This window comes from Sturnus vulgaris, chromosome Z (genome assembly GCF_052056855.1).
Source record: "Sturnus vulgaris isolate bStuVul1 chromosome Z, bStuVul1.hap1, whole genome shotgun sequence".
Taxonomy (NCBI): Eukaryota; Metazoa; Chordata; class Aves; order Passeriformes; family Sturnidae; genus Sturnus; species Sturnus vulgaris.
In genome coordinates, this window is record NC_142283.1 from 70,562,870 (window position 1) to 70,575,612 (window position 12,743).

Genomic DNA, 12,743 nt, shown 5'->3' on the forward strand with positions numbered 1-12,743 from the left:
AGAAGTCAGTTGCTCAAGGAAAGAAGTGTACAAAACAGCAGCAATTCTGATTTTGTGTTTGGGGAAAACATGGTTGAAAGAGTTTTGGTCAGATCCGCACATGCTGGAAGACTTTTTATCAAGGTCAGGGTACTTTTTTTTTACTTTTTCAGATATTAATTCTTTTTAGGTCCTCCTTCTTTTAAATATGTGAGTAAATATGGTTCTAATGTCTCTTGAGGAGAAAATATCTAAGAATGTGCTGCTGGAGGGGTAGGAATTCTTATCTTCACCACCCTGCATGGGTTCTTTAATTACTAATACGTACCAATAGACACTTCTGGTTTGCTCTTTTTTTTACTTGAAAAAGAGTTTTTTATCTATTCCATGTGAAGTGGAACACCCACAACGAAAGATAAAAGAATGTGGTTCCTACTGCTCTAGTAACATCCACCATAACTCTAAAGAGATCAGACACCTGAAGGGAGCCTACAAGGAGGCTGAAGAGAGACTGTTTACAGGAGTGACAGGACAAGGGGAAATGGCTTCAAACTGAAGGACAGTAGGTTTAGGTTCGATATTAGGAAGAAATTCTTCTCTTTGAGGGTGGTGAGACCACGGGAAAACATTGCCTAGAAATACTGTGGATGTCCCATCCCTGGAGGTTATCCAAGGTGACCATTCAAGGCCAGGCTGGATGGGGCTCTGAGCAACCTGGTCTAATGAAAGGTGTCCCTTCCCATGGCAGAGAGGTGGGAACCAGATGACCTTTAAGGTCTCTTTCAACCCAAACCATTCTGTGATTCTGTGATAAATAAGTATGAGGGAAAAATTGGACACCCACCCTAGACAGTGTCCATGGTAAAGCATATTGTGCATACTTGTGAGGGAGCTTAAGTCTTGAAGGACTCTAGGACAAAAAACTGGTTCCCAAGCTGAGGACTGCACCATTGAAAATTGAATTGCAATTTAGTTTTCAATTGAAGTAGGATGTAAACTGTATACTTATCTGCCAGGTAAAAAGCTTGGCAACCATAGGTTTGGGCTATGACTTCTGACCAAGATTTATTTATAAGGTATGAGTTGACCTACTGAGCATTGTCAGGAGCCACAAGCATTTATTTATGCCTAAGAAAATTTATCTGCAAAACTGAAGGCGATAGAAATTTTTAAGTCCTCTGAGGTTTTGTGATGTCTCTGAGTTTTAAACTGCTCTTCTGGGAACTATGGGCTTGAACTGAAAATAAACCAGTAACTTAACATCTGAGTTCTTCAGTGTATTTAAATAGTAGTCCAGAATCCACACAAAGAGGTCACTCTTCTCGGAGGAAGAATGATGTGCTGATTTTATGATAATAATATTACTTCTTCTAGAGACTGAAATTGTATCATCTGGCCTAGTTTTTACTGTGAAGCTATTAAAATTGCTCATCTTCAGCCTAGTATGCATTGAATGATTTAATGTTCTGTTTGATGTAAAGTAACATAGCCATTTTTTAAAATAGGAATTCTTATTTCACCTGTATTATTTTAGAGTCCTGAGAGGCATCCCAAGCTGTGTAATGAAGCTGATTTATACAAAGGAGAAATAACATCCATGTCCACAGGATCTTCTCATTTCGGGCCACAAACAAGTAAGCGTACTCAGCAAGCAAGCACAATTAGCTTTATTATTATGTTTCACTGTATTTCAAAGGATGTCAGATGAGTGGTGGTCAGTAATTTTAATCTATTCTCAAACTATCCAGTCATGAGTATGCTTAGAGTATGTGCCAAAATCTATACTCACAAAGCAGCTACAGTTTGGTTATGATATGAACCGGACTAACTTCAGAAAGCATGATCTGAATTACTCAAGGAATATTACGGAATATTATTATTTAGTACAGATTACTATTTGAAAAAAACTGCAGCAACCTTTACGAATGCCTTGTGGATCACATTGTTGAATTACAATTTTAGGGTGTCTGCTGCTTGCATTTTTCAAATTCTCTATAAATTACTTTGTTATTTTGAATCATAATTGTGGGACTGAAACTTCTATACGGACAGATTTCAGGGCTCGTTTGTGACTCCCATGTGAGACTTCCTACTAAAAAAGCCACGTAAGCCTAGGGTGTGAGGGAGTCCCCAACAGGCCCCTATTGTGAACATTTTTGACAAATTTTGCACTCCTTTTTACTAACAGATATATTAGATCCTATGATTTGTGTAAGCATTCTTACAAGTAAAAAATTATAAAAAGAAAGCTTTCAGAACATGTGTATCGATTATGCAAAGATACAGAGCTTTTTAGCAATGTTGTTCCTATCAAATCTTGTCCTTATAAATTCCTGCTAAATATTAATTGTATATGTATTATTATTATAAATATTGGGATATGTGTACTTGGCATAACAATATAACAGATGAGTTTAATTTGGAAAATCCGCTCCTAAATTTTTAGGCCTTGTTTCTGCTTGTTTCTGTTTGTCCCTTGGGACAAACCTTTGCAACTATAAACAGCCCTCTTCAATTCTGTATCAGCCTTTTTGGTGAGGTATTTTATATTCCTGCCTTTTCCTCTTATGTCTCTTCCTTTGGCCAAAAACGTATTAATAACACTAAACAATGTCAGATATGACAGGTATTATGAGGTCATGTCCTGTGTACTAGCTTTGTTGTCCTAAAAATATTCCCAGCATATCCCCTGTACAGAAAGAATTTGTGATTTTTTTTTTTTTTCCCCTACAGAAAGACCTTTGTTGAGGAATGCAACACTAATTGAATCAGCAGCTGCTTGTATTTCAAAGCCAGTAGAGAAAATCCTGTTAGATAAAGTTGAAGTTATAACTGGAGAAGAAGCAGAACACAATGTATTGCAGGTATGCATTTCATAAACCTTGATGGTGAGTAGTTTCGTTGTTGAACATCTAGATATATTGCAAATGCAGCAATCTGAAAATAACTTCAAGTTATATTTTAAATTATCAGTTTTTTAAAGCTATGCCTCAGCTAACCCATTTCTCTGTAAGTTGGTTCTTTCTTTTTTGCATTATGTTTGTTCATTTTGTAGTCCCTTTCGGTAAGTGACTATTTCTGTGGTATTTTATAAGCATCTACACAAAACCTTAGACCTGGAACTGATTTGAGTAAAGATGGGGTTTATGAAAAAACTTTTTTGGGGAAAAAAAGAAATGTGTTGTTAATTTGTTTTATAGTTCAGCTAAAACAGCAATTATCTTTCCAACCTGGCAGGGCATATCTTGCTATTCTTTGTCTTCAAAATATTATTTTCTCAGAAAACAGCAATTACAATTTAAAAAATCTTAACATTATTTTGTCTTTGATTAATTCTTCTGTCTTGGCAGAACACAGAAGTTCTACTGTCTTTGGAGCAGTACTCTTCTAGTAGCAGTACTGGTGTTCTAGACTGCATTAACATTCGTAATGAGTGAAGAAATAAGGTTGTACAACTTTTGCAACAAATTTAGCTATGCTGGTGGATATCAGAAATGAAGAGTTAATAAAGATGAAATAATTGAAAAAGTAAACTGGGATTCAAGCTGAATGTTTTGTATGATGAGAAAAGAGTTTAGCATAGATCTAGGAGTCATGTCATTTTGAGTAATAATGGTGAACATGCATATGGATATATTAAAAGCCATATCAAAAGTTTTGCAACCATAAAGTTTTAGGGCCAATAAAACTAGCATTGGCTGGAAGTTTTCATCATGTATTTCTCTTTCAGATTAACTGCAAGCTCTTTGTATTTAATAAGCTTTCTTTAACCTGGACTGAAAGAGGCAGAGGATCCCTGAGGCTTAATGACACTTCTAGCAATAAGCATGGAATGTTGCAGTCAAGGCTAAGTACGAACTAAATAATGAAATACCCCATACAGAAAAGACCACATAACTTGTATTATTGTTGGCCAGAGTTGATTTCAGAACGTTTAAATCTGAGAAGATCTTTACATATAAGTCAAGTTGCTGAGAATCTTTTTACCTGATAATGTTCTCTGTGTTACAGACTGAGGAACTGGGCTCACATATTGTTACGTTCTGTGTACTTCTCTGCTGCACTGTGTCTTCAGCTCAGTCACCAGTCTAACAGTTTGCTCTTTGTTCTGCTTTTTCAGTAGCACTGTTTCAAGACTCTTTTGGAATGTTGTTCTTACTCTGCTGTCACTTTTTTTTACTGTATTGCAGTTTCAGCAATTTCAGTTCTCAGATTATTTCTTTGTGTGCCAGACATATTGAAAGAAACTAATATATTGGGATATTAAAAATATTAGAATCTCACTATATCAGGCTTTTAGACCAAGTGAAAAAGAAGAATTGTTGAAAATATTAGTTGTGTACAAGTGCTGGAGAAAACAGCTGCAGCATCTCTTATCATATTAACCTCCTTATTTCAGTTATGCGAAATCAAGGTAGCTTGAGACTGATTCTCAACACCCAACTCTGGGAACAAATGGTTATAAAAAGAGCAAACAGAAAGAGCCTGTGCTTCACTGCAACAGATCAGGAGGACCATTCTGTTCAAGTATTTCTAACTCAGGTGAGTAGGAGACAACAGCTCCACCCAAAACCCCACTTTATCTAGCAACTCGGAATGATTGCTGAAGGTTAGTTTTAGCAAATGACCTTCGTACTCTATCAGAATATGCTCAGCTTAGATGTCACATGGCTTTTATTATGGCATGTGTTAGAATGATATTTAAAAAAAACAAGTGTGATGATATGACCTGTCCTTAAGACAGACATTTCCTGACTGTGGTTACATACCTCCAAATAAATGGATATCATTCTAGTAACATGCAGAAATGGCTCTTTTCTGGAAGCAACACACTGACTATTTCTTCACAGGTAGCTACAATTTTGTGAGTTACTCTGGTAACTTTCTGCCATGGTTCTCAACACAGCACTTGCAACAAGTGCATCCAATGTAGGACCTCAGTTTCTCATTTGAGAAGAATAGAGTTTCAGTATTGCCTTCTGTAAAACGATAGTCCTGGGAACCCTGATTTTATGCAGCAAGGGCTAAATTGGAGATGGAAATGTGCTGATCTTTTTTGCAAATAAATAGCACATATGTCCTAAGTTGAAAATGAGAGCATACACATGGTTTTAAGGATGTTTACACTTTCCCCAGTAGATCTTTCTAGGAGCGATTCAGTTTGCTGGGAAAGAAAAATAAATCTTCATTTCCAGGAAGTGTCACATATAATACATAAGCAAAGCACCAGTCACTGTATATGCAAATACTGTAAGTCTGTCACTTCCTAACAGGGCTTGACTTAACTATGGCTGTGCTGGACTGCTGGTCTGTATGTGAGAATTATAAATGTCCTGATGTCCAGATGTGCTGCACTGTTTTCATAGAGTGTGTAATTTACATTCTGTAATTTTGTCTTGGCACTACTGGGAAGTAAAAATAGACATATGGGAGGAAATCACGATATATAAGAGCTGTATGGGTGTGGCAAGTGTTGCAGGAAGCTGCTTCCACAGTTGCTGAAGAGGCTGGTATCCATCCCTACAGCATCCACCTGGCGACTGTATATATTAATATGTCAGTGCTTTCTTACTTCTAGAATCAAACTCAGAATCATCCAAAATATCAAGTACACCATACAAACCAAGCTGTTCTTCAGGGAAAGTAATTTTTACGCTTATGTTTCTTGTAACTATGGAGAAAATAACCGACAGCTGCATATAAAGCTCAGACCACATAAATAAACTTCAAATTATTGTATTTTCATTAATATTTGGATATTAATTATTAAGTGTGAATCTTAAGCTGATTGTTTTCTATTAGAAAGAACAAAATACAACTCTTTCATTATTTCTAAATGAAATTTTAAAAACAGATTTTTCTCAGTTGTTTTGAACTGTCTGCATTTTATGTTCTGCAGGCAAGCTCAAAAGACACTGAACACCTGTATGCAGCAATACATCATCGCCTTGTAGCCCTGCGGAGCTTTGCTGAGCAAGAGCCAGATGCTCATCAAGCAGACACAGAGTCAGATACAGCTTTGCAGCCATTAAACTGTGATAGTGATGATGATGACGAAGAAGTAACTCAAGTGAGCAGTACTGGATCTGGTAAGCAGAAGTTTTGCTGGAAATTTGCTTGAAATAATGAAAATGAGACTTATTTTTCTTTTTTTTTCTTTTTTTTTTATGCTGACTATAACTTTTATCTGATACTGATACTCCTTTTTCAGGTAGAAATAGGGTAATTCCTTTTAGCATTTTGACTTACTGCTGTTAAAATATAAGGTTTTTCCAGCTCAATTATCTACACATACTTCTCGCCATAGAACACTCTTGACAAAAGGTTGAGGTTTAAGAAATTTTATATTATCAAGCATTACCTAAATGTTTTTTCAGTATATTTCAGTAGAAATGACTAGAGATGTTGAGATACTGAAGGATGAGTCCGTTCACATCAGTGACTAGCTTGTCACTAAAAGCCTGGAGCACAATGTATTTACTAAGATATTTATTATGTCACAGTTAACTTAATTCAAAACTTAATTCAAAATGATTCTTGATTGGCTGTAACAACTACCTCAACATTGCAGGACAATGTTTACCAGTTTTGCCTGATTTCTTCACCATAACAAAAATGTAGGTTCCACAGAGAGAAAAATGCTACTAAAGATACCAGATATCAATGCCTTAACGCTTCTGCTAATGCAGCTCACAACAGGGCTCCGGGCACATTTGCAGAAACCATGGCAGAAAGAGCTGTTAGACTTAAAAGCTCTTCTTAGCAAAAGACATTTTATATTTCAGGAGCAAATTCACTGCTTGTGTCAAACTGCTAGAGTGGATACAGCAGCTGCCAATTAGGTGTGATTTTTCAACAGTTGGATGACATCAGGCAACTCTGAGTTGTTGCTCACAGGATTACTTTCCCTCTTCAGCTAGGTAACACACTGTCCTTATATTATAAACATTCCTTTCAACAACTATTCATTAAGAATCAAGTAATTAACAGTAACAGCTATAAGTACTGTTTCCCTAAGGAAACAATTTTTTCCCCTTTATCATAGAATATCCTGAATTTGAAGGGACCCTTAAGGATCATCAAGTCCAACTCCTGGCACAGCACAGCACACACAAAGACTCACACCATGTGCCTGAGAGCATTTTCCAAATGCTTTTTGAACTCTGTCAGGCTGTGACCACTGCCCTGGGGAGCCTGTTCCAGCACCCAACCACCCTCTGGGGAAGAACCTTTTCCTGATATCCAGCCTAAACCTCCCCTGACACAACTCCGTTCCCTCGAGTCCTGTCACTGTCACCTCAGAGAAGAGATCAGTTCCTGCTCCTCCCCTTTCCCTCACGAGGAAGTTGAAGATCCCAATGAGGTGCTCCCTGTCTCCTCTTCCCCAGGGACAACAAGCCAGCCTCAGCTGCTCCTCATACATCTTCCCCTTAAGTCCCTTCACCATCTTGGTTATCCTCCTCCTGATAGACTCCAATACCTTTATATCCTTCTTATATTGAGGTGACCCAAAACTGCACAGAATTTCTGGTAACTTGGAAATTTTTGATGGACCTTGATTCCTTCCCAGAATACCTAATAAGAACTTCTTCTTTCAGAGGAAAAAAAAAAAAAACAGGGGAAAGGGAAAAGTAGTGTAGGAACACAGATACACAGATATACAAGTTAAATATTTATGACTTCTGATACAAATATTCAGATGGCAGCAGGCAAACAGATTCTGAAATGGGTGAGGTGTTTTTGTTTTTTTCCTTGTCCTTTCAGTTTAATCATCTGTGCCTCATTTATTCCAGTTTGTAACAACAGTTTTAACAATCACTTTCAAGTGCTTTTTTAATGGCTTCTAGCATTTCCTGCTTATCTTAATCTCTCCTCAAAGCCACAATGTTTTAATTTGCACCCATTTCAGTGACTGGTATCCAAGTCACTCTCCACCTTCAGACATTCAATCTCACTCATCATTGTCCCTGGAACTCCCTTTTACAAAAATGGAAGAATAATAGGCCTTAAGGGTTTTGAACAGGAAGAGGTCAGTTTTAAGTATCAGCATAGAAATGTCCATTTAGATACAAGAGAACAGATCTTGGTTATTTAAGAGCACTTGTTTTAATCTTAATTTTCATTCTTTCATTTTCATTGAAGGGTATATGTGAATAAATCATCTTTTTATTGATGTAACTCAGTTTTGGAGACTACCTCTCCTTAACAGTATATAAATGTTAAGAAGCATAAGTCCTCAGAGACTGTTTCTTTACAAGAAATAGAAGAATTTACAAATTATGTTTGCATTTTATTTAATTCCATTCTATTTGTTTTTTCTCACCCTCCCCAAAGAGGTTTTCTTTTCTTAATATAGGAATTTCCTCCTTCCTAAACTGAACTTACACAGTTGCCTAGATGATGCTATTTATTTCATGACACTGTAAAAGACATGAAAAATTAGACAGTTATCTTTATAGTATCCTTATAATAATTGTCTTTAGTCCTTGAGACAGAAGAAGAAAACAAATATGATATACATAATAAGTGAATTATGGACATTGAAGTAGTTCTGTATATTTGCAAGACTTTGTTGTAAGCATTCTTTACAGCAAATTCTTAATCTACAGTATGTTAATGCTATAATGGACAATGTATAAGGTAGTAGAGATATTTCTATGATTTTATGAGTTCAGTATAGACATTCCAATATTTTTAAAATTCCTAGTTGAATTGCTTTACTTTCAAGTAGAGATGTTAATTTCATAAAATCCATAAAGACAAATTTGCTGTGCCTGATATTTTTTTCAGATCATATTTCAGCAGTTACAGCCTGAATATTTTAACCAACAAATTCTGCTGTAAATCTGAGTGGAGAGAAAAAGAACAATTAATCTTTAAATAGATTTTAAGAGTGGATGGGATCAGTAATTCTTTGGAAAGTTATTTATCTTTTCCCCTCTGACTATAAAGAGAGCTGAGGAAGTGAATTTAGACTAAACAGTAAACTCCTTGGCTGACCAAATTAAAACAAGTAAAGTACATGGGAGGTACAAGTACAGCAGCGTCACTAGGCAAAGAAAAGTTTTATGCATTACACCTTATACTCCACCTCACCAACCTGAAATCTCCTTACTTCATCCTGATTGAGGGATCCTCTCTTTTGATTGAGGTGTCCTCTCTGGAATTAATCTCAGAAGCTATTAGAATGAATTCAAAGATTCTGGAATCTAGGACTAGGTAAGTCCCAAGAAGTGTCTTCAAACCTAGCCACAGGCCTATGAGAACAATCATAATGTGCAAACACATAAGAGTGTATCCCATATGGATCCACAAAGAATTACATGGATTTTGGAGACTACTGGTATTGAGAGCCAGTAGTCTCCAAACACCAGTAGTGTGCTGGTCTGAGAACCAGAGAGTATCGTAACACAGAAATGCAAAAGCAAATGCATTTGCAGAAAAGAAAAATTATTTATTTTAGGGACATTTTCTGGTCCACTATACATGTACTTCCCTCATCTCAGCTACAACAGGACTCTCTCTTATGCTGGAGTTTATCAAGATTTAAAATGTTACAAGAACTTTCTTTCTATTTTGAAGGAAAGTACTTCTAAAGATTTTAAAGGAACTATTCTTCAGCAACTCCACAATAACTACTGAAAAACTGCTATCTTTCTTTGGCACTTCTTGTCAATTTAATTTAAATTCTTAACAATTGTTAGGGATTCCAAACTATAAGCTAACACACACAGACCTGATCGTGATTAAAACTGAAGAAAAAGGAAAAGTTAAGAATTAACTTCTTTGTTGGAGTTTCTGTATTCACTGTGATAGTGGTATTATGTGTCTGATATTATTAGTCAGTTCTACCTACTTTCTGCAGATGAGTCAAAGTCACAAAGAATTATGTACCAAAACCACTTTCTCATAACCAATGAGCTATTCGAAGGGATGTTGGATTACTCACAGCTTTTTGAGCATCTGCAATGAAGTCTTAAGACAGTGTACCCTCTATAGGGTGAGACAATTTGCATCCCGGGCACATTGTCCTACCTAGACATCAGATTCCTTAGTGGCTTTTGTGCTTGTCTTTATTGACGTGGAGGGTCATAGGCTTCATTCATGATTCACATGCTCAAATATTTGTGAATAATCCTGTGTTATCTAGTTACCTATTTACCTAAACCAGGAACTGATCATATCCAAACTTTAACCTACTGCTTTGGTATTATGAAATGCTGGATTGTTTCAAAACATGAATATGCTCTAATAAGCAAGATTTTTTTCAATAAATTCTTTTTCAGATCATTCTAGATGGAACCGCAGGCGATCTGTTGTCTGCTCATGATATCTGCCAGAGATTACAACAGCTCAGTTGGGAACTCATCTTCCCAAAATGTCTAAGCTGACTCATCAGCCCCTGGAGGGAGGAAATCAGATGCATATTGCTTTATGACTTTTAAGTAGAGATTAATTTTAGAGACAGCTTAAGTTTAATTTGTTGAGAAAGAACTTCAGATGCACTATTGAGGATTCCACGCAGCCTGCTTTGCACTGAGCTGTGAGTAACACCATGGCTTCCAATAGTCAAGAACTGTTACAAAGACTTTCAATTTTAGAATTAAATATATTTAGATACATTATTAGAGTAAGGAATTTTATAGGGAATATGTACTTGTTCATCATATTGATGGATAATGCCACATAAGCATGAACTAATATATGTGAACAGATATTTGTTACTTTTAATCTGTTATTTAAAAGGTACATTTGGAAAGCTTTAAACTAGGCTTCACTGAAAACATTTATTTAAAATTGTGTGGTAACATTCAGCATCATATTTTTAAGCACATACAAGCAAAACCTGGGGTGGCAGTTTAGCATGACCAAGGCCTATAGAAACAAACCTTAATACAAGGGATTTTATTTAATGTTTCTTTTGAAAATATCTGGAGTGATATCCTGGCTGCAGAATTTTGTTTAAGGGAAAAGAATCATGATCTGCATCTTTTAGCTGTATGCATCAAAAAAATCCACCATGAAGAAATTCTAAGGGCCATATGAACTTTAAAATTTTAGGTGTATCTGCTTGCTCATGAACACCTTTTTAGCTGAACAAAACAAGCACTTGCACTTCTGTTTATTAATTGTCTATTCGATATACACAAATAAATGCATGCACAGTACAACAGGATATCTACATTTAAAAAAAAATCCCTTAAATGTGTGAGATTATCTGAGATTACTTCTGCCCTAGCTGTAGCTATTCCTAACAGCATCATTCATATGAGTATGTTACACACTCACATGTGCACAATAATCCCAATAGTGGCCAAGATAAGTTGCTCTGTAAAAGTCATTGCACAAACTACTGCCTTCTACCTAAACATTTTTGTGAGAAAAAAAAAACTTGTAAATCAAGACTTGCAGGGTCATTCATAAGCCCATGTATATTAAGACAAACCACTTATGTTCCATGTTTTCATTCTGCCAAAGATAGAATTCGTCTGCAATCTCTTCACTGTCACTTCCCTGATGTCTTGCATATTGTCATTTTCAGAGCTGAAACAATGTTCTGAAATATCTCAAGTCCTTTACAATTAAGATAATTGTAATGATTTCTCAATTAAAAAAGCTGCAGTACACCTGAACAGTCAGGTTACAATTTAGTTTTCCCATTTGAACATGGGTACGAAGTTGGAACTATACTAGTTTATTCCTGAATTCTCACTGCACTGCCAAGATTAGCATCCAGATTAAGCTCAAATAGTTGCCTGAATTACACTGAATCCTAAATGGCCCACCAAAATAAGCACTTGTCTGACATTGATTTAACATGTGGATGACAGTAAATTTAAGTGGAACTTGATTTTTGCCTTCAGGAAAAAGGGAGTGCTTCCCAAAAGAGCACCAGTGTCAAACAGTGAAGCATGGGGATTCTCTTTGACTCCAGTCTGCCAATAACAAAGATATTCTTTCCATAACAAGCTGTACATTGTGTCCTTTGTTATCAGCCTCACTCCTGACCACAACAATATTTACATCACTGACCTTCATATTTCATTGCTGCAACTCATCCTCAGGGACAAAGCTCCATGCTATAAAAACTCAGGCAGTTGTAAAACACAGCAGCCCTATGTATTTAGCAACAGGTCATGGTGATAAGTTTGCCCTGGAGTTCAGCTGGCTGGGCACTCACTGAATGCAGAGTTTGATTTCAAAGTCTGTCCTGATAATCAAAGCTTTCCTGTGAAACAGGATTTAAGCACCTGAGTGTTACGATACCCCTCTAAATTCTACTACAGCTGTAAAATCCTTGGCAAATGAGAGAGGTTTCTAGGGCAGGGACAACAGAACTTTTTCAGACACAGGACTTACACTCTGTAATTTGTTCCCACAGTGTACAGAGCAAAGTTTATAAATAAACGCTCTTTTGATCTGTCTCTTCCCAAGATCCTTACATATACACGAGTATATGTATAAACACACAGTCATGTGCACACACTCTCACAAAGCTTCATCTCCTAAAAGTTGAGGAGGAAAAGACATGTTTATTTTAAAGACATTCAATAGTCTGGTAATAGAGGAAAAGTTTTTGCTCTTAAGAACCTAATTATGTGTTCTCTTTATTCTGATTGCACTAAAATTCACTTTTCCTCAAGCCTGAAGGTAAACCATTATGTAATGTATTACCTTGGTTTTAAAAATGTAATTTGTCATTCTATGACACCTGGAGAGCAATTTCCATGCCTCAACAATAAACAATTTTCTTACCACTTAAA

The 12,743-nt window shown here is 36.3% G+C and overlaps 1 protein-coding gene across 3 annotated transcripts in view; it reads left to right on the forward strand.

Annotated features, from left to right (window-relative positions):
* The window catches only part of RANBP3L (RAN binding protein 3 like), a 31,400-nt gene extending 18,657 nt beyond the window's left edge, over positions 1-12,743 (forward strand). For 2 of the 3 annotated variants that reach the window (XM_014875452.2, XM_088156931.1), the window contains exons 9-15: positions 3-123; positions 1,514-1,613; positions 2,713-2,843; positions 3,710-3,830; positions 4,379-4,521; positions 5,879-6,068; positions 10,266-12,743. In XM_014875452.2, the coding sequence (XP_014730938.2) occupies positions 3-123; positions 1,514-1,613; positions 2,713-2,843; positions 3,710-3,830; positions 4,379-4,521; positions 5,879-6,068; positions 10,266-10,309 (850 nt within the window). In that variant the 3' untranslated portion in view covers positions 10,310-12,743. Of the gene's footprint in view, positions 1-2; positions 124-1,513; positions 1,614-2,712; positions 2,844-3,709; positions 3,831-4,378; positions 4,522-5,878; positions 6,069-9,130; positions 9,199-10,265 lie in introns of all 3 variants that reach the window. The other variant, XM_088156930.1, reaches the window with a different exon arrangement.